At 43.6% G+C, this 22611-nt stretch overlaps 1 protein-coding gene across 2 annotated transcripts in view; it reads left to right on the top strand.

The window, feature by feature from the left end:
• The window catches only part of beat-VI (beaten path VI), a 56123-nt gene extending 34554 nt beyond the window's left edge, over window positions 1-21569 (top strand). The window contains exons 3-7 of one of the 2 annotated variants that reach the window (XM_017237393.2): window positions 9413-9618; window positions 11024-11115; window positions 11368-11478; window positions 19902-20171; window positions 20336-21569. In XM_017237393.2, the coding sequence (XP_017092882.1) occupies window positions 9492-9618; window positions 11024-11115; window positions 11368-11478; window positions 19902-20171; window positions 20336-20722 (987 nt within the window). In that variant the 5' untranslated portion in view covers window positions 9413-9491 and the 3' untranslated portion in view covers window positions 20723-21569. Of the gene's footprint in view, window positions 1-9406; window positions 9619-11023; window positions 11116-11367; window positions 11479-19901; window positions 20172-20335 lie in introns of both variants that reach the window. The other variant, XM_017237392.2, reaches the window with a different exon arrangement.
• The last annotated feature ends 1042 nt before the right edge of the window (window positions 21570-22611 follow it).

The following is a 22611-nucleotide window of genomic DNA, read 5'->3' as shown; positions in this document are numbered from 1 at the left end:
AGTCAAGACGAGTTGAGTTTCTCGGGGCCAACCCTGCGTATGAGCAACGTGCCAATTGCCATGATTTCTGAAACTGGAATGGGATATAGAAGCGAGTGAGAAAGTGGGATGGAGTCAGGATGTGGCAGGGAGGGGGCTGGCTAAAGTAAGGTCGGTGGTAACAGCTCTTCACATTACGAAATGATGTCGGCTGAATGCAAAAATGCCATAAATATGAATGAGCTGCCGTGCAGAAAGAAGAAGCCTTACCGCATCCTCGTTCTCGGCACTGCCATTGCCCAACTGATGTACTTTATTTGTTACAACATATTTAACTGTAGTTTTCCGCCCGCTATCCTCCGACCCCGTCTCCACCTGATCCCTTGCCTGTGGGCAGGCTTTTAGTTTCAGTTTTCTGCTTCTGATTTATGGCGGCGCATGCAAAACATTTCAAAAGCCAACCCAGAAACTGTGTCAGAGTATGTGGCGATGGCCCACCAGGTTTCAGATTCGAGACTGGAGACCAGAGGGTGCTGGGCCTTGATGGATGATGCAGGGTGGGGAAGAGATCCGAAGGTGGGCGGCCCCGAAAGTTTCCTCATAACTTGCTGGCCCCAGCTCGCCCCGGCTGTCCATCCGCCTGCCACTTGTTGTGTCTCATCAAAAATGTATTAACGAGCTTGCATAGCAGAAGATTTTTATCTGCCGGCGTTGATTTCATTTTGGGCTTAGTCCGTCGCCCTCCCCAAGCAAGTTTGGCTTAGATTTGTATCGCTGGCGTTTTCAACACGTGCATGCAAAGTTACTTGTGGCAGCTGCGACTCCTTGCCCCCCCGGACTTGTGTCCTTTGCCAGCAAGGCGCCAGCTTTCCTTCTTCGGTCTGTGCGCCTTTCCGCTTTCCACTTTCCGCCGTCCGGAAAAACTTTTAATGGCGCATTATTTCGTGCCATAAATTATGACTAAGGCCGCGTATTAACCGCCAGCAGATAAAAACTGTTAACATTTAACAAAGTCGGCGCCACTTGACTTTGTCAATGACTAGGCTCTTTGACATTCACGCTGATGAACCAACAAGAGGTGCCCGCAAAGGTGCATTTTTCTGGCTCCCCAACAATGCATCCTCATCCCTTTCATTTGGTGGTTAAGCAAGCGGAAACAACAAAGAACTGGGTAAAAGTTTCATTTCCAGGCGTGACGTGATCTTGCGAAAAAGTTGCACAAGCCCCAGCACAAACGTAACGAAAAACGGAAAAACAAAGCCAAAAGCAGAAATAGTGAGCACAAGTTTCAAATGCCACTTTATCTTGTGGCTACTGCCGGTTGCTGGAGGTTGTTGCCACTGCTACGCCTAAAAGCGAACTATACTTTTTTTGGCTCTGTTCTTGCCCTACGTGTCTGTGCTGTGTGTGTGACCCGTCAGTGAATTTATGTGGCTGTGGCGGATTTTTGAGCAAAATAAGCAACTACCCCAGGAAAAAGTTATGACTTTCGTGTCATAAAATGCCACCGAAATGGCGGATGCGATTCCACCTGCATGGCCATTGCTTAAACGAGTATTTGTGTGGGCGAGATGTTTATGCAGGAGCTCATTTCACGCTTCCGCTTCCGTTTTCTATTATGTAAGAAGAGCGCACCGCACGGCAGTAGTGGCGACTGGCAACTGGCGAAGAAAAAACAAAATCATAAATTTGTAATAAAATAAATATTCCGTTATCCCCGTGTAGTCTTTGGCCAAAGTACAAACATAACTTCAGCTTAAGCTCGCAGACAATGCCCGGGGGAGGGACCGAAAAAGGATAGATAGGGAACCAGCTAAGAACTGGGGGCAAACAATGTTTTCGCCAACTTTTTAGCTTAGCTGGGGCCGAAAGAGAAGAATATAAATAATTATCTAAAATTAAATTAAAAGCCTGGCTAATGAACGCGCATGTATATTTTCGTCTTGCTAATCAAATTAAATGCATTCAGTGCTTGATGAGAGCTCCGACAAAGGCAGACCGAAAGAGGGAAGGCAGAATCCGGGCCAAAAGAGGATTTTGCATGTCACATGGAGGGGCACCAACAACAAGGACAAACATTAACCCCAAAACGACTGAGAGGGCTGATTCAATCTCAGAGGCAAAGACTGGCACGCATCGTGTCGCCTACAATGTGGCAACATAAAACTATTACCACGACGACATGAACACAACTCCTAATTACCCAGGGATTTGCATTTGTCTTGCAAACGTGCACACACACACACACATGCGGCGACTGAGTGGCATGTTGGGGGGCGTGGGTGTCATAAACGAATCTTATCAGCCGCGCCTTTTTCTGGGCTGCCACGCCCAGCCTGTCTCCGGCATGCATTCGCTTTCGCTCTCTATCGTTTCGAATCTCCTTTGGCACTGCTTTTTCTATCCCCTTGCCTTTCTCCACCCCTATCTCTTCTTCTATTTAATTTTATGGCTTGTAGCGGAAACGCAGCCGCCATTTTCTTTTCACTTCATTGCCATCTCGCCATGTCGTTGGTTCTTTCGTCACCACTTCCACCCAAACCACTCTACGGACCATCAGAGTACCATGGTAACCCCTTAGAGGCCCGCTCACTATTTAGCCCCAAAGTCATTAGCTTGTCTCGTTTATCTTTTAATGAGTGTAAAATAAAAACGACATGGGAACGGCACTAGAGAGTGTGCAGCCTGCTTAACAGCTTACCAAAATTCGAGACTGACGCAAATTATCGGGCTGTTAGCCTGCAGAGCCATCTTTCCTCCTAAACACCCTCCCATTTTTTCTTTATCAGTATCCAAATTCAGAACCCTGAAGGGGGGACCCGTACTAATACGCCAAAGCTCGTTATTAACTAGATATCCGGAACGATGTTGCCAAGAACATGTACGGAAAGAATATACTTTAAAATATTAATAATTGACGTGTTTAAGAACTTTATAAACTGAGTACTAAATGGCTTCAATGGGAGAAGAACATTTAATTGCTTTTCTTTTGTATATCCAACATTAAATTGCTTTTTTTCTGTCCATTTTACACACAGTCATATCTCGTCCTTCTAAAAGCTCTTAGTTTCTTAAAGATTATAGCCCGTTTCCCCATTTTATATTCCTGTGTCGTCATTTGTTTTCTTTTCTTTAAAGCCACCCAGCCAGATCCTGCTGCTTTACTATCGTTGCCTTCGACGGGTGGTGGGGTGCTCCTAATCTCCAGTTTCTACTTAGCATTGAGCTTGCCTTTAACCAACACTTGCTTACACAAATCAAGTATACGCACTGGGTCCGGCGACTGCCCAGCTCTGCCTTAGTCGCTCCCCGGGTGAGGAAGCTGTTGTCTTGAGCTCAGGGTCCAACCCCCGGATTCCCAGTTCCCAGAACGCCTCTTCCTGTTTATTCTTAAGCTGCCACTTAATCCAGCCACTTCATCCGCACCACTCCCATTCCCTGTATAAACAGCAACGCCCATGAGCCGGCGTGTGTTTGCGTGCTCTCGAAATACGGGCGGACTTTTGTACGCAACTTTTTTTGCCATTTCCCCTGACTTTCTTTTTGTCGCTCGCCGCTGATGTCGGTGCCGTTAGCCCTTAATTAAATATTAAATGCGCCTAATTGCGCATTTCATAACTCAGGCAACGGCAGGTAATTAATTATTAACGTTCAACCAAATTGAGCAGCACCAGGCACACGACTCACGCACAAATTTTTCAGTGCCGCCGGCCACGTAAATAAATACGCCCAAATGTATAGGGATATGGTAAAAAATCGGGTTGTCGGGTTGAAGGGAGTTGAGATGTAAATTAATATGTCTACGGCAGGCGAAGGGGAAACCACCGGCACCTTAAAGAATAAGTGAGCAGGACCCGCAATCAGTTGGCTAAGCACATGCGTGACTTTGATGTTGAAACTTAAACCAAACGCCCGCGGGGCATTTAATTATGCGAACTCCGGGATGAGCCGGGGAATAGTGCTCACGGTGCTGGCGCTCGTGCATGAAATGAACAGAATTTGGATGGCTGGCATGATTAGCTCCGGCATTCGCACACACAGCTCGAGCAAAACAATCCAGAAGCATCGAAATTAAAACCGAGAAATCAGAGAACTGCCATCCATTGTTCGGCCACAATTTGCACAACTTTTGGCAGACCGTGGTTGTGAAACTTTCACAACAAGGAGACACACAGCCAGAGATAGAACTTGCTCTAGAAACTATTTTCATAAATAGCAGCTACCAGCGGCCAGCGCCCAGCTTCCAGTTCTCAGCTCACAGCGCCAAATGCAAACACTGTCGGTCCAACCGCCTGACGTCGTCTAGTCGCCCAACCTCGTCCTTGGTCCTTCGTCCTTGTTCCTACATCCTACAGCCTCCGAGCATCCAATCACGGGAGCCATCTCCCGCCTCTAGCCAACTCCTGACAGCCGCCGGACAGCCAGCGTGAATCCTTTAGGTTTCTTTTGTTCGGAATGTACTAATGCCGGTTTTTCACTGTGTGATTTATCGGTTTCGAGGTTCACAGTTCGAGTTTCAAATGCATTTTCCATGTTGCCAGAACCCGGGACCGCTGTCAGACTTTGGGACTTTGGCCAGAGCAGCTACAACAAACTTCAAATAGCTTTGGTTACCTCTCATTTCATTCCGGGGCACTCCTTTTCTCACTTTATCGCTGCCTGGGTGGGCAAACTATTTGGCTTTAAAGTTGTCAACTCATCTCGAATGGATTTTTTTGTCGGATGCAATAATAAGTGAAAACTTTTGGAAAGTATATTTGGATAAAACAAATTTGAAATTGGTTTAGATTCCATGAATGAAAGTAATCAATACGTATTAGCACCGATTGCCGGAAAAAGTTTTTACCAAAAGCCTGTTAGGGACTCAAAAGAAACTTAAATTTGTAGCATTTCAATATCTTGTCGACTGGGAATATATAATTGGACAATTGCCATCTTAGCTGACACCAAATCCTGATTGTCATCTCTCGGTTTGGCTTCCGCCTTCAACCGACAATCCCATACGCCATCAAAGGGACCCAAAATCGCTAATTAAGCCTCTGCGGTCGCCCAAGTCAGAGTGACAAGCCTCAATTGGCGTTTTGATTAAATATTGAATCCAAACTGACTGAGCCATATGGCTGACCACGTCTTTGGCAACTATCTCTGGTTCCCGCAAACAATTGCGACTAAATTCATTAGTGAGTCGTGCATAATTAAGGGACCGGCCGTGACACCTTGTGGTGCTCTAGACTCCGATTGACGAGCACAAGGAGTAGAAGGACCATGGCATGGAGTGAGATGATGCGGCGGCGGATGCCCAGAAATTGAACAGATAGGGTATAAAAAAGAAATCAATGTCCTTGCAGGAAGTGCCTTGGCAATTTGCAATCCTTTGTGCCATTACACAAAGCTTCCGTCGTCTGCTTCCTGACGATGGCTGAGATCGTGCCCCCTGGTCTTGGTTTTGATCCTAGTTGGGTCGCCTGCAGCCAAACACTTGCTGCTGCCGCAGCTGCTGCAATCAAAGCACGCCGGCACTGTTTCAAACCAGCAGAAGAAGGGGTATTAATCCTTCATTGGCAATCAGGAACCTGTGATGAACTCTCTGTGCCTTCCCCCCGAAACGGAAGTTGTAAAAACGCTAACGCCGCACAAAGCAAACATGGAGGAAATTTTCGGTGCCTAGCTCTTGGCTGCCGGCTTTCTTTCATCGCTCAGCTTCTCCCATCCACCTCCACTTCCACATCTATGTCCTTTTACCCATTCCCTCGCCTACAATCCCCTCATCCGCTAACCAGTGGCTTGGAACCGATTATAGTATTCCGTATTTGGATTCAGATTCAGCTCCGCCCGGGGGCATTCGTCAAACGACGCAGCAACCGAAGCAATTGTTTCGCCAAGTTTCCTTCTCGCTTTCGCTTTGTTCATTATGTACTTTCTGTTCTTTTCAGTTCTTTTATTTTGGTTCCGTTCCGTTTCGATTCGTTTGTCCTTTGCAAGGATCCAAAGAAAAGGAGGAGCATAAACACTGATTGATTGATTAGAGGCTTGAGCCGGGGCCTGAAAGGAGGCAAGGCGTCGGGAGGCAGAAGCCCAAGTGCTACTGCCACCGAGAGGGCACTATACCTAATGAGCAGCCCTCGAGCAAGTGTCGCATCAATCAAGGACGCATTTAATGCGTTATAAGTGTATATATACATATGTATTATATATTATAAATATATATAATGCCTGTTTCTGTGTGTGCGGATGATAGAAGCGATTTCTCTTGATTTGCGATTATTGTTTAGGTGTGTGCCCCGTCTGACAGCCGGCGATTAGCAAAGTGGATCACCGAAATGAATGATTTCCTCCTTGCACTGCCACAGCTGACTGAATCCTTTAAGCAGGCTTGTCCGGTCTTAAAGCCCAAAATCTGATGCTGAAGCGTCATTGGGGCCTATCGAAACACTTTCCCACAGCCACAATGCCAATTTCCCTCAGCTCAAATCTGTCTACGTGGCCAGCTCAAGTGTCGGCGATTGGCATCAATGCCACCAGAATCGATACTAACTGGACATCGAGCAGAGCTTACCTGCTGCTGGTTCAGCATTGTGGCTTGTCATGGCTTCCGCATTAGATTCTGGTCAATAACTATCCAAAACCTGTACACTCCAAATAAAAGAACTTTTGAAATGTGGTTGGGGTTCTTGACGTACAAGAAACCAATATCATACAAACTTAACAAAAAATTATTTCCTCAGTGCATGTTTTGTTGAAAAAATGTTCACAAAACTATTTCATGTCATTTCAGAAAATCATATCAATTGACTCAGCTCAGCCACTGGTTTCAACAGCCAGCATGATGACTATTCAGATGGGTTTGCTGACGTGTTCTCCTATCCGATTTCCAACATTTTTCTATCTATATTTTCCGGAGTGGGGACACTTTGTAACCCACTTCGCTTCTCTGTCAGTTGCCCCCCTGGCAAAGTGCTCATTATCAGCTGAAATGTTGTCAATTACGGATTTTCGTTTTGTTTTGTTTTGCTTTGACTTTCAATTGAATTTTCTCCTTGGAATTTGAATATCCGGCATTGTCCTTTGTCCTTGGCGTGGCGTTGCTATCGTCACGAATTGTTGCCCTGTCAAGAATCCGCTTCCAATTGACCCCAACCCCAGATTTCCATTAAGCTGGGCGCTCTTTTCAAAGCTGACTGCTTATGATGAGCTCGCCGCCCTCGGTCCCACGGTCCTTATTGGTAAACTGCAAACTTTGTACATAAAAAATTAATTTGATTATTTTCTCCCAAAGCTTAGATTTGCGTTAATGATGCCATAATCAACTGTTTTATAGCACTTTAAAAAAGTTAATCCAGCACATATACGTGCACTGGACACTTTATTAAGCTGAGAAGCTGTAACTTTTTTAATTACAGCGTTTTCATGACTGCTGGAACACTTTGCTTCCCACTCGAAAGCTGAGATTCATGCAAATTGTTAATCCATGTTCGTTATTATTTTGATCAACGGCTAAAAACAAGGAGCCATGAGTTAATAAAAGTCCCACTTTTATACGACAAGACAGTGGTGAAAAGGCATTTAAATACCTTTACTTTGCACTCTAATGAAACCAAACCATTGTACAACAAAGGGAGGTTGCGGGCAGATAGATTTCAATATGCTGAGAAATTTCAATTAAAATCATAATGAAATATTTGGAAATTTATGTTATCAAATTCGGTACGGACAACAAATTTTGTGAATTCCTAATGCGATCCAGGAAAGACAAAAGCCAAGAACAAAGGGCAGATGCGGCGGTATTGGTTGAACCGGATATCACCCCATGCCAGGCAACCGCAAAATTATTTCCCTTAGTGCCCCAAACAGAAAGGCTATTACTCAGGGCAGAGCAGGGAAGGTCCGGACTGTTTGTCGTTCATCCATTCAAACAATAACACTGAGACATTAAAGTTCAAAATGATGACCCGAACATAATCGACTTGCCTACAATAATATTTAAATTTAATTTAAATGCTCACATGAGGGCATTTAACAAAGTCCTTGGTCCGTATCCGTAGTCCTTAGTCCTTAGTCCATGGCAACGCCAGAAAACCCGCAAGCAAACAAATCGATAAGAATGTGTCTCAATCTGCCGGACAATTTGCAAAACGATACGGAAAGGTTGTTGGGCATGCAAAATGCAAAAGCAACAATTCGCAGCTCCTAGTCCTGTGTCTCAGCTCTGCTTCGTCCTTCGGCTTGTGTGGGTTAATGCGTTTGTTGTCTTTGCGGCGGAGGGACGCAGAACGAGTACAACGACTATAACTTTGAGTCCCATGCTTAAAAGCACAAAATGATTGGAAGCGCTCCGAGGGCCCCGGTCCAGGCTAATGGCATTTTATTGCCAACTCTCTAGCTCTGGCTCTGGTTTTGTGTATATTTTTCGGGGGATTGCCATTCAAAATTAGAAGCAACTAAGGCGAACCAAAGGAAACGAACGAAACCATTCTGCGCACTCGACCCTAAGACGACGAACGTTCAGCTGGGTGCAGTAAATGACATATAAGCCCGGCCAGGCTTAAGTGCTTAGGGCGCCTTGAGTTAATGCGATGATATGATATCATTATCAAAATATCCTGTCCTCTATCTGTGCTTGTATTTATAACTTTATCAGCATCTGCAGACTGCTGTGAGCCTCTGGGAGAGGGCCATTTGTAACTTTTGACCATTAGCTTCTGTTTTTGCGGTAAAATGGAAACAAAACAATTGCTGTTGCTGATTTTGTGGTCTAATTGATACAAGAAGCAGACGTCTTGTCCTGTCAGCCAAGTTACAAATGCAACCAGCAACTGACAATTGTTTTCAATGTTTCGGTCAGCTTCCACCTCTCCAACTCTTGTCTGGACTGTCGGACTGTGTCTCGCCCCCTCAGCCATCCAATCTATTTCAGTTGTCACTGACACAGTCCTGTATTTGGAAAACTGCCCTCAGTTGTCAATCAGTGGGCGGACGGACGGGCGGGCAAGCTGACAGACGGACTGCTCTGATGCATCTGTCTGGGCGTACGCTGCGTATGCTTAATTCCATTTAGCTTTGGCACACAAGCACTCTTACCGCTGTTTAGTTAAAGGTTTTTGTCTTTCAGCAAAGTTTTTAAGCACGTGGCTCTGTTGAAACTTGCAGACGCGTGTCATTGAAAGCCTTACAAAGTTGTCAAACGAACACAGGACACAATACTAAGAGATACAGATGCAGCTATAGCTGCAAAGACAAAGCAGACAGACAGAGTATAAATATACTGAAGAGGTTGCACAAAAAGCAGGAGCAACATTTCAATTTGCTGCTCCGAAACTTTGACAAGTAGCTGGCCAGTTATCAATAAGCCGGGGAGAAGCATCTCATATATGATTATATGCTGCTACAAACTTTTTCTCATGCACTGTAAACTCTCAACTCTTTTCAGCAACAGAGGCAACAAAAAAAGCACCAGCAGTAGGAGCAACGAGGATCCAGCAACACTGAACCAGATATTGCGACAACAAACAGAAATGGCCAGCAAACGGGACGGTTCCGAAGGAGGGACTCGGAGATACTGCGGAACTGGAGGAGCCCTGCATGCTACATTCAATATGCTGGCGTTGAGCTGGATTATAATCTCAGAGTTATTGCTCAGTGGTAAGTGCATAAAAGACCGTACATATATAAATGGCATATTGCAGGACTTCCGCTGCCAAAAAGCCTCCCCTACCACTCCATTTATCTTTCCACGTCGGCCAGTCTGTCATGTTAAACAAGTTGAATTTATTATGCCAACTGCGTGTGGCCTCGTGGTTAAAATTGATTATTTAATCTACCAAATAACTGTTTATATTATGCACTGAATCCCCGTCAGCCCGTCTGCCCACCAGGTCAAAACCATTTCGACCAACTCTTCCGCCAAGCGGCGGTGAAGTAGTCAATTTATTAAATGCCCCGAGAGCGCCTGAGCGCTTGCTTTTGATTAATATTGGTTTGTTCAATTAAAGTTGCCATAATTTGGCCGACCACAGGCCTGTCAGCTCACTCGTTTCCGTCGCTCCGCACGATCCCACAAATCGATGCAACTTTTCAAGTGACACGCGGGCCATTGCACCGTCAGTTCATTTAACGAACTCGATACACCACGTCCCATTCAAGGGTACATTTTATTATTCTACTTTATGAGACCAGATAAAGACAAACTGTAATGGAAGAATTTTCATTTTAAAACTCACCAGCCATTGAAAAGAGGTTTATAAGCATGATAAGAAAGATGGACGGCAAGCAATCGGAAATTTTTTAAGTTTTATGTGGCTCTAGCTAAGTAGTGTCCCTACAGACATTTAAAGCCATAAAAGCATTCGGTTTATTTTTATTAAAAGTATGAAAATTAATTTTATAAATTACCTTTTTTCAAATTAATTTACCGACACGTTTGTCTTTTAATCGAATTGGCCCACCACTCTTTTTAAGAATTAATACAAAATTGTATTTTATACGGATGAGTCTCGTTTAATGTTTATAATTGCGGAAACCCTCGCTGAATTCTTTAATTTGCCATGAAAAAGTGAACAAACGAATCGAAATTGTAATGAAATGGAATAAGATAAATAAATTGCATTAAATGCAAGTCAAATTTGGGACGGAGATGGGAATGGTTGTTTTCCCTTTTATTGTCATAAATAAAAATTGAAGTGGGTCCCAGTAGTCCGACGATGATCCCTCTACTTTGCTGCTTGAGTGGATAATTGGGTTTCATTTTTTTTGTTGTAACGTATGGTATGGTATCCTTTTGTGTTATTTTATTTTCGCCTTTTCTGTTCTCCGTGGAATAATCGAATTCGTACTCCGGCAGCTTAAAAACGGAGGCCCTTTCCATACAGAGTCCAAAGCAATGGGGTTATATGTAGGCATGGTAAATCACAGAATTAACTTAGTATTTTTACAAGATTTTATGTTTCTTTTCATAACACATTTAAACCTTTCTTTAAAAATAATGAATATGAAATATTTTTTACAAAAAAAACCAATTAAGAACATTTCTTTCTGTGCACTCTCCCAGCTCATTGCCTGAAGGATCTGAAGATATTTGTACCGGAGGCAGTCCGCACTGGAAACTCTGCAACATTGTCTTGTCAATATGATTTGGAACAGGTAAGCGACACTTCCTTGAGAAGCAGCCTCCACTAAAAGAGCAGGAAGAGCCGAACAGTAAGAGCTGCAGACGCTGGCAGGAGAAACAATACGGATATTGTCGTCGGCGGCATGCTTAATTATTATAATTGCTTGCACTTTGTTCTGCCGTCGTCGCCGTGTCTCCCGTCGCTCATTGTCGCTTCCTGTGGCGCTCTATCCAGCATCCACTCAGCCTTTTCATTAACGCATCTTCCTTCCGTGCTTTCGCAGGCGGCGCTCTACTCCGTGCGCTGGTACTTCGGCCAGGAGGAGTTCTACCGGTATATTCCCCGCGAGGCCAAGCCCACATTTGTCTTCGCCGTCTCCGGCATTAATGTTGATGTAAGTTAAATTAAGCATGGGATCGTCCATTTGCAAGTACTTGTTTCATTTTTTTGAACATTTTATTTTAAACTTTTATAGTCGCACTACCAACATTGCTATTCAGATATTTAAAATTCCTTCGATAGTAACCATGACCATGAATAAAAGGTGACAAAAACTTCTAGCCCAACTCGGAAAAAGCTCTACCATCTAAAAATAGTTTATAAATTTGGATATACATAGTTTGTACAATCAAATGATCGAGAAGTATGAGACTTTTTAAAAATTCTTCTCGAAATACAATCATTAAGTATTCTTCAGTCTATACAGTAGATCCTTTTCTTTTTTGTCTGGACTATTGTCAGCTTAATGGACAAATCACTGGAGCAGCAGCGCATGTGTTTTGCTCGGGCCGAGTTTGCTTTTCAACAAATGCAAAATGGGATAGCATTCAGAATGCCGGGCAAATATTTAAATGTGGACAATGCCGGGGCTCTAGCCTGGGGCAGTTGCACAGCATCTTGCCGCCTCTGCCCCCCCGGCATAGTTCTCTCCTTGTCACTCTTTTGGGGACGTATATACATGCATTTTATTCTATTGCTGTGCAATATTTGTTCACTTTTATTTACAATATTCGGTTGTGTTTTGCATTTACATACGAGTGTGTATGTGCGGGATGTGTGTGCATGAAATATTTCGCTCCACAATTTTGGAAAGTGCCACAAAACACACAAACCCACTACACTCCGATACAGCAGCTGACTGAAATATTGCGAATGGTGCAAAATAGTTTATGGCGCGGCTGCTGGGAAATAAAACAACCAAAAAATAAAAGCAAATAAACAAGTGCAACAACAATGAGAAAATTCAAAGAATGACCCCACCTAGAGGAGAAAAATACTTGGCAGTCGCTTTCCGATGCTACACTCATTAATAAAACTAACAGCCGCAAAGTAAGCTATAAATTATCAAAAAAAGTGGAGAAATACCTCGGACAGGAGTTTAAAATTTCCATGTCCTTGTTTGTAAACGGAAACCTTTAACCTTTGAAGATCCATTAAATATAGAATGCAATGAACCAGACATTTAAACTGTTTTATTTTCAAAGGTTAAATATGAACATCCACTTCATCATGGAAAATTAATTTTATATTTTAACTGACTATAGTGTATTATTTCTACATTGATTTAATAAAAATATTTTACTTTGTTCGGCGTGAAACCTAGTATATTATTTCTAGCATATGACATGTGTTGATTAAGTGCGTCTACCCAAATCTCCGGTCAGTGTAATGATATTCGATTTAAAAGGGACGGTGGGAGTGGAAAAAACGAATCGATTGTCGTATAATCATAAATAAATAAAATTGAATTCGCTATGAAAAATTTGTATGGACGAAATATAAATTGAAAACTCATTCGTCCGCACATAAAACTGCAAACTCATTTACAAACACTTCGGGCACATTTTTCAAATGCGCCAAAAAGGGGAACGTTAAATAATCATAAATAATAGCATCAAGCGGGGGCGAATGATGGAGTAATGTTTGTTTTATGTAAGCGAAACAAAGCAGTCGAGAGGGGGGAAGGCGGATCCTTCATAGAAATAATTTTCCCAGCTTCCGTTTCCTGTGTCCTTGCTTTGTCTACCCCCTTTCTCCTGGTCCTATATCTATTGGTCCTTTTGCCAGCTTCGTTCATCGATAATGGCATACTGGCCACATCAATCAGCGGGGACTGCCACTGCCTCTGCCTCTGCCTCCGTGGGACTTGATTAATTTGCTTTGATTGTGTCTTTAATTTGCACTCCCATGCAGTGACCGAACAAAAGAAAAAGAATAAGCCAATAAAACGAAATAAAATACAAATAAAATCGAGCAAAATCGAGGCAGTCCGGCTCGAATGTTAATTTGCCACTAATTAGCATTCAAAGGCATTTTTGCACTAATTAAATATTTCGATTGCAGTCCCAGTGGCAGTCCTTCGAAAGGCGGCGGTGGGGTGGTCTTTCGTGGTGGGCGTGGCTGTGTGGGTAGTGGCGTCAAGCTATGCGTGTTAATTATTTCCCGTCTTTTGTGCGATTCTCTTTCTGATTTTATTTGGCCTTACATCGCCAGCGAATTGGAAACTATTCAAAAAACAACCAATGGCATTGAGGTTAATGTGGAAATTTTTGTAGCCTACTTATCGCACCACCAGCAGCACAGGGAGCACAGGGAGCAGAGGCAGGCATCAGAATCAGCATCAGTGGAAACTCATTTTAATTTGAGCAAATTTCCACTCCACTCCTGAGCAAACTGCTTTAGATGCAATCAGCTGTGAACCGCAAGAGGTGAAAAGTGTAAGAAAAAAGAACTGGAAGAATAAGCTGATGGGGGGTCAAGGGGCCAAGCATTACTGCACAGAAAGAAATAATCTTCTTAATGCTAATTATAGTTTTGTATTAGAAAGTTATTGTCTAGTTAGGCTGATATTCTTATTTAAGAACCTATATACTAAATCGTATGCTAAACTCTTTAGGAAATCCCCTATCCATCCAATAATTTCCTGTATGTTATCCTGTACGGACTTTTGGTTATGGTCGATTGCATAATTCAAATGGCTTAACCAGGGTGCGCTGTGCAATTAAGTTTGAAGGTTGGCCATAGTTTCAGCCCCACAGGCATGTTAAAAGGTGCCTTTTCAAAAGTGCAAATGTGCAAAACTAAAAAGCTAAAAACAGCAAAAAAAAAAAAAGTAGGAGCATAAAACTAGGGAAAAAATGCTTTACGCCCCAAGGCAGAAACAAATCGAAATGAGGCGCCATCAGCCAGCCAGCAGCTGTGTTTTCCAACTTAAATTGATAGTTGCCCGGCACTAACGAAGGCAAACGTCAAAGGCCAGGCCGCAAATGGAAATGGAATTTTTAAGTTATGCCAAGGCAACCGGGCCAAATGCACGAAAAGAGATGGCTACACCCTGAGAAGGAGATAGACATGGATACACATACTAAATGTATGCGAAGACCTCTTCGAAATTGTGGCAAGTGCCTTAATTGAGATTAAAACATTATAACTTGACTTGTTTTACTTTTGCTAAATCATTTCAAACAGCTAAACACGCTTAATGAGAAAAGTTCCGCCCGTGCCAAGTTGTCGGCCATTATGCATATGCACATGTGTGTTTGAAGGCAGTGGTGTGGCAGTGGGGTGGGGTCATGTAACGGCAGGTGGTGGGTGGCAGGTGGGCGTGCCGCATAAAGCATCGAGCACTTGAAAGGCAGCTGCAGCGGGTGCTTCTTCGTCTTCTTCAGCTGCTGCTGACATGCCATGCACTTGTGGGCGCTTGCCGTTGGGGGCGTGGCCGACCAAAGTGCACTCGTGTCGTCCACTTGAGCGTTATTGGAATGTAAATGTATGCATATTAAGGTGGTAGGCGATGGGCGGTGGCGGCTGGTAGGCGAGTCGCGTCGCCCAAACTTCAAAAGTCATTCAGCATGGCAAAGCATCAGTCACGCCCCCTCACCTGGTCGTCTAACACATGTCAATGGGAACAACAGCGAAAAAATAAACGGGTAAACATAATCGCACATGAAACGAAAAGGGGTAAATAAACAGGAAAACCATCATGTTAAATGTAATTAAATTTTTAATTTAGAGACAGCGCTCGCTTCGCTGGCAATCTTCAATTAAAAACACAATTACCAGGCCCACCCGTTGCGCTGGTTCGGGGTCTGGGGGTCACGCCATCAGATCAGGGGCTAACGGGAGGGCGGCTGGAATGCTGAGCAGGACAGGAATAGGATATGCCAAGTGGCCCAAAGTTTTGCGGCTTATTCATTGTCCGCTACAACAATAAAAAATCGCCAGCTAGCAGCCAGCCAAAAGGCCTGAGCCTCTCCCTCCTCCTTCCATCGGCTTTCCCAGTTTTTCACTCAGTCCGGGGTGCTTCCCAAAAATTTTCGCCCCGAAAAGTTTTTGCACACTGTCAACACGGAAGGAATTATTCCGCATTAAGTTTGCGGTAATGGCAGCGTCAGTTTTACTCTCACACACACTCACACCGAGTATGGAGTGGAGTGTACTTTGGCTTTCGCTGGGAATGTCCTTGCTGCTGCCCCGTTTGCTTTTAACATTGTTAATAACCCGACACGCCTCGCATTTATGCACAGCAATGTGCGCTTAAAATTAATGCACTTACAACTGGGAAATTCCAGAAGCTGGCGAAAAGGAGTTTCCCTACAGCCAGGGCGACAGAAGTGACCAAAAAGTTTGTCTGTCCCCTGTCCATGGCCTGGATCCTGGATCCTGACCCCTGGTTTCAATGTGCTCCTGCCGGTTTACCAGGAGTTCTTTAGCCAGTTGTTAATTAGATGCGCCAGACAGGACAGATAAAATAAGGTACACCAAAAAAAAGCATACATATTACATTAATTTTTTTTAGAGATTAATTTTTTGTCGCCTTACACAGGTCCTTAAAATGTAACAACCAGTTGAAACTACTAAAGATTCAATTTTCAAAAGCATTTAAGACCTTGAGTTCTTCTTTATATTGTATAAATAATTTTTAGTTAAAAAAAATAAGAAAAATACAGTATATATTTCTCTGTCTTTTGAACTTAATCGAACAAGGCCTTTTTGAAGAGTCAACTTCAATTTCCATTAGCCACTTAAGCCACTCACATGCAGGCGATTTGGGCCAACTCCCCAGCACTTTTTCCCCTGCCGTTTTCCATATTATATAGTATACCCCATTGCCTGTTGTTTTTTACGTCGTGGTGGCGGCCTTGCCTAGAAATTGTTGTGTGACAAATGGCAACAAATAAACATAATAAATAAAAATGCGAAATGCATTCGTGAAGTGCCCAGAAGCTCCAACCCATCCAGCAGTAGTCGCAGTGGCAATCGGAATCGCAGGGTGTAACTAGCTGAGTCTGTCCGGCGTCCGAGGGCCGCCAAATGGCATTGGGCGGGAGGGAGATCCTGGCTTGCGGATGGGAATCCGGGTAGTCGAGGGTGTTGGGGCCTGAGTAGGGGTATTCCATTCACATTGGCGTGCTGTTGTCTGCCTGCGCCAACAATGAGCACAATAAAAAGCCATGCATTTTCCAAACACCAAAAATTGTTCATAGCTCTGCCAGTAGCAATAGCAATAGCAACAACAACAATAACAAACACAACACAAGCAACATGCAACAACAACAGAAACGAGGAAGAAGAAGAATAACAACCGCACCGGAAACATCTCATTCACTAAATTTGTGGTCGGTTTTTGCCAAGCGTTAGGCAGTCGAAGTTGTGAAATGCCAACGGCAACTGAAAGTGGGATGCGGAAAGTGGGCGTGGAAAAGGTCCTGAATGGGAATGGGGAATTGGTTGGGTTACCACCAGAGAAGAAGGGAAGAGAAGGGGGGTGTGGGTGGCTGGCAGGATAGCGGGATTGCTGGGCTGGCAGGCGGCACCGCCGTTAGTTACAACAATGCTCGAGGCAACGGAAATTCGGCATGACATAATACGGGCACATGTGAGTGTGTGTGCCGGCGGAATAGAAGTGTGCTGCTGGTGTGGTGCAGTGGTGCTGTGGCCGCGACTTGAGTTGATACAGCAATAATTCATAAAGTGTTGCATGCAAACGAGGCTGCAGCTGAGGCGAGCACATACAGTTACTCCATGAGTGCTGCCAGAGCTGCCCGGGTGTGTGTGTGTGCAGTGAGTGTGCCGCATGCGACAGCGTTGGAAAAATTAAAATTGCTGCACAACAAACAGCGGAAACTCAGCGAGGAGCCAACAACAAGGGCAACAACCATGGCCAGAATGCCAAAGAGAGCTACAAAAGTGCGCAGTAGAGCCGGAGCCAGTGTGGAAGGAAGCCGGGAAAAGTGGAGAAAGTGAGGCAACAACGGATTGCGACCAGGGGGGATGGGGGTGGATGCAATGAAATTCATTGTATTCTTACAACTCGACGACTCTGGCAGCTCTGCTCAGCCGGGCCGAGAGCTTTTTGCAGTAAAGTTATTATTTCATAAAGCCAGAATTATTGAAACAATACTTTACTCTCACACATGGGTGGAAGGGGCGGATGACGGCTGTGGGAAAATGCGGAAAAACCCACATCCACGTGTGTCTGTGCCTGCGACTGCTACTCCATGGGATTGTATGTGCGTTTGGCATGCAGAATTACGCTTTAGTGGCGTAATTTTTTTATGCCAGAAAGTTGCAGCTGCGGCTGCTAAAGCAATATAAAATATAAATAGAAATTAAAAGCCAACAAATAAAAATAAATAAAAACCGGAAAACAGAGAGACGGGCCGGGCCGTACCGAGTCAGGAAAAAAACTTTCCACGACAAACGCAACTTGAGCTGAGTTTTCCCTGCCTCTTTCAACTACAACTGCGAGTGTTGTTGCTTTTGACTTTGCCGGCTGCCCCGGAGGAGTGGTTACAAAATGGCTACAGTTTCACATACGAGCATCCTAAAGGATGTGAGCCAGCGAGGGAGGGTGCGTGTGTGCGAGGGTCCTCTTCTTTTTATTTGTATCTGTGCAAGTCGGCTGGGCATATCATTCCTCAAAATGGCAGACATTTGCGTTTGTTTGGCGCGCTTCCTGGCGCTGCCACTTCCGCTTCCGCCAGAAAAAGCCACAGAGTACCAACCAACAAATAAAGTCACATGCAATTAAATAAATATGACAGTCACAGCCGCCCACCCAGAACCCGAACCAGAAACAGGACCACAAGGACCAACAAGAAACAGTCCGCAGCGTAGCCGGCCCCGGCCACATGAAGCATTTGAATAAATAAAGCACCCGGTCCCAACTTTTCCGTATATGTTTGATTACATAATTAGTGTCATTTAATTAGATGGGGTTGAAATACCCCCAGGCGCATTGTTGGAGGGGGAAAGGTCATCCGGCTTATTTGCACACACATTTTTGCTACAAAACAGTTTTCAATACTTTAAGTAAATATTACTTGAATATAGTGAGGAATTTAAAGACTCTGGGCTTCCATGGCTTGAATATTTATCAAAAAACTAATGCGATAGCAGCAGCCAGCTTCACGCAGTTGACTCCATAAGTTGGCAGGTCTCATAACTCATGTAAAACAACACAAAATCATAATGTATCTCTGGGCAGTTGCACATTATTCATGGCTGCCACCGCACCCTCTCATGCATATAGAGAACCTTATCAATACGTTTCGCATTTGTTTTCATTTTACGATTGCGTAACGAGATCAGCGTCGACAAATCCGAAAGCCACTAAAACCACAGCTCGCCTGGGGCCATTGCGTTGGATTTGGATGGGGGTGGATGTTGCCGGGTTGCTGGGCTGCTGCCAGTGGCCAATATGCCAATTTGCAACCGCGAGCGGATGGGGGTGAGCCACCCTGGAATGGAATGGCTGGGGTTAGGGTCCAAGAGCATGGCCGGTGCCGTAGGTGGCCGGTGGCCCTTATCGACGGCGTTATCTGCGAGTGAACTGGCAGAACTGGCTGAAAAGAAAACAACAAACTAAATAGTAGGAAAGCGAAAAGCCAGGCCATGCCAAGCAATGCGCCAAAGTGTTGAAACAATCGTAAAAAGCTGTTGTTCGCCGCGGGGCACCAGGAAAGGGTTACGGAATGAATGGTAATGGCTGGGTGGTTGCAGCTATATATGCCAATACTAACAACAACAACAACAAAAGCAGAAGCAGCAGTAGCAGTAGCAACAGCAGCAACAGGGATTAGTAGAGATGCAAATGAACAAAGCGATGGCAACGTTCGCTCTGGCTTTGGTGGCATATGCAAAACTTGCATCCCATGGCTGATGTTGTTGCTGTTGCAGCCTGAACTTAAATACAAAAGGCCAGGCCTGCGATAAAAGGACCGCCACGCACTCACACAAACATACCCATTCACACATCGGGTAACACAGATACACACCCACACACATAGACGGTAATCGCGAATGGTTCGCTGCTGAAGTGGATTTTGAGTAGGATATTGCACAACTGTTTGCCAAGTGGCAAGCGCTTGCTGGCAATTAACAGAATATGCTAAACTGCGACATCGGAGTGGAGGATTCCCGGCTTGAATCGAATCGAATGTGGTATGCCCTCGGCAATAGCGTTTTTAGGATCGGCCTCCGAACAGTGGGACATACCCCTAATGAACGGAGTCTGGTTTCTGGTACTTAGCCATGGTCTGTTGATTACCAACAAATGCGTTGCCTGCGCTTTTCATGCCCGTCGTGCTTTTGCAGATTTTTGGAGGGTGGGGATAGCCACATCGTCCCATCCAGAAATGAAATGAAAGATGCAGTGAAATTCGTTTCGGGTATTGACATTTTCCCTGCGATTTTTTGTAGAAAAGGTACCTTAAATTAAATGGCTTAAAGGGCTTTTTATTTTATATTATGTTCTGTTACCATACATACGAAACCTAGCTTTTTTTATATCCTTTTCATTTTTGTCCTTTTCAGCTCAGCAAATCGGATGCCACATCCGTTACCCTGAAGAGTGTCACCCGGGAGCTGAGCGGCATGTATCAGTGCGAGGTTTCCGAGGATGCCCCGCTTTTCCACACGGAGATTCGCTCGGCTCACATGCAGGTGATTGAGCTGCCCAAAGATGAACCGGTGATGCAAGTGGACAAGAAGGAGATTGGCGTGAATGACAACCTAAAAGCGGTGTGCACGGTGGGTCCATCATATCCACCTGCCAATATTACCTGGCTAATCAACGGACGAAAGGTGAGTCAACTTTTTTTTTAAGAATATCGGACTGTATGTTATAATGGCATATACCTTATACCTATATACCTAACTCTTAACAAAACGTTCAAAAATTAATGAAAATATTCTCCTATCGTTTTGAGAGTAAAAGAATTAAAGGAATCCATTTTAATATTTTACAGATTTACAAGACGCCGCTGCAACGCATTTCACATGACACCTACGAAGGCTCCACCACGTACTCCTCGTTGGATCTCTTGCCGCACAGCCAGGCCCTGCAAGTCTTTTTCCAGGCGCTGCCCAAGTACCAGCACAATATAGTGCTCCAGTGTGATGTCTCCATCATGCAGTTATTGTACAAGAGCGTCCATCAGCCCATTAGACTGAGCAACGCGCCGCCGACGACTATCTCGCCGAATCTTCTGGGCCTGGAGGGGTCGAAGCGATATGCCAACGGCGATCCGGACAATTCGGCGCTGACCGGCGCCTCGCAGCGTTGCTGCATCTGCTGCGGAGCTCTGGGCGCCTTTTCCTTGGCGCTTTTCACGCTGGCGGTGGCCCAGCTGTGACCGCAGCAGGCCCCGTAAGCAGTTCTTGGAGGCCGACGCAGTAGTCGCACTGACAATGGAGAAACAAACCGCAGGAGCAATGCGCCAGCATAATTGAAAAATAACAGGCACCTGGCCGTGGAAAAATATGAACCAGCCGGCATGAGAGGCATATTTGATTGCGGAATAAAAAAACAAATGCAAGAATCAAAAATAAAAAAAAAAATGATGGGAGGTGGGAGATTTGAAAAGGAAAATTGTTGATGGCGGCGACCCTGCAGTGTCAACGCCTAGCATTTTATAGTTTTTATTATTTGCATGGTTTGCCAAACAAAACAAGCAACTGGGTCGCAGTCCAAATGTTCAAACAGAAGATTGTTTTCAATGCGTTAATTAATTTGCCAAGGCTACATACAAAATTCGGATAATAAAAAATACATTTATATATAAGTCAGCCAGAGGACACTGCACTTTTAAATATGATCGGGCAAAGTTCATGGGAAGGTTAAAATAATAAAAGTAAAAAAGAGATAGTATAATTTGAATACGTAACAAGCATAATTGCATGTTGTGGATTGGGGCGTGATGTTGAATTCTTCATATAAAAAACAGAAAAAAAAATGAATATAGAAACCATAAACTTAAATAAATTAACACACGCACTTGCAAACAAACCTTGCAAACCTAATTGCATAAATAAAAACAAAAACAATTAATAAGCATAAGTGACACACATTTAATACTAAGTACACCCTACCCTCCAACTACCGCAGCCTAGACACATAAGTTATGTAAATAATTACTGTAAAGAATCCAAAATAAAAAAAAAATATTAATAAATACAATTAAAGTCCACACAAAGGCAGCAGCAGGCAAACATTAATTAAAGCATAGAAAACAAACGAGAGACGAGGAGAAAAAGTTAAATGCAAACTAATTAAGTCCTTATGAAAAATCAATGAAATCAAAAAAGTCAGAGTGGATATCGGCCAAATTTAGTTAAATTAGATTTGTTTTAATTTCGATTGTGGCTTATTTGCGGTACAACATTGTCCATATTCTGTTAGAATTATAATTTCCGTTGAACGGTTATTTGTTAGCAGCGTAAGATTGTATTTGTTTTAGACTAAATTTATATAAATAAATGCAGAGTATATATTTATCTAATAATAACAGTCAGATCGAGAGAATTTAGTGAGTGTATGTTAGTTGGATGATGTTAAGAGTTATGCTGCCGAGCTAAAACTGCCGAGATAGCCCGTACTCCCTCGCCCAAGGAGGAGAACTATTTTTAGATGTTCACGAGATACTCAACTCGACATGGAAGTCCTGGCTGGGCTCTGCAGGCAAGCATTTCTCAAATAAGAAACGAAAATTTAAGAAATTTTCCAAATCAATGTAAACCATAAAACAAAATACTGTAAATCACAACTTGAGAAGTAAAACCAAATTATTTTACAGAGCTGTGGCAGGTCGAAATAAACTTAAAACCAAACTAAACAAAACTAAAAGAAACTCGTAATAAAATGTAAAATCAAACGTAAATACAGGAAGACACTAAAGTAAAACAAAGAAATAAGATCCGAGCAAATGAGTCGTAAAAAAACAAAAAACAAATTATATATTAAATATGCATAATTATGGATAATTTAATGGGAGTTAAGCAAAGCCAAAAAGGTCAAACGAAATCAAACCACACAAAAACAACAAAGTGAACGCCAGAAATGTGCGTGGAATTTAGCTCAAAATTAAATGCGATAATGGCAAGAATTATATGACGAAATAAATAAATAATACAAAATGTACAAAGCTGGTTTCATTTATCCCAAAAATCTGCTTCATAATTTCTGTTAAATTTTTTGATAGATTGAAACGCTTGACGCTTAGATAATTATGGCAATGATCCCTTA

The sequence above is a fragment of the Drosophila bipectinata genome, chromosome 3R, assembly GCF_030179905.1.
Source record: "Drosophila bipectinata strain 14024-0381.07 chromosome 3R, DbipHiC1v2, whole genome shotgun sequence".
In the NCBI taxonomy this organism is placed as follows: Eukaryota; Metazoa; Arthropoda; class Insecta; order Diptera; family Drosophilidae; genus Drosophila; species Drosophila bipectinata.
The sequence above is the reverse complement of the archived record's forward strand: the minus strand, read 5'-3'. Positions and strand labels throughout refer to the sequence as shown.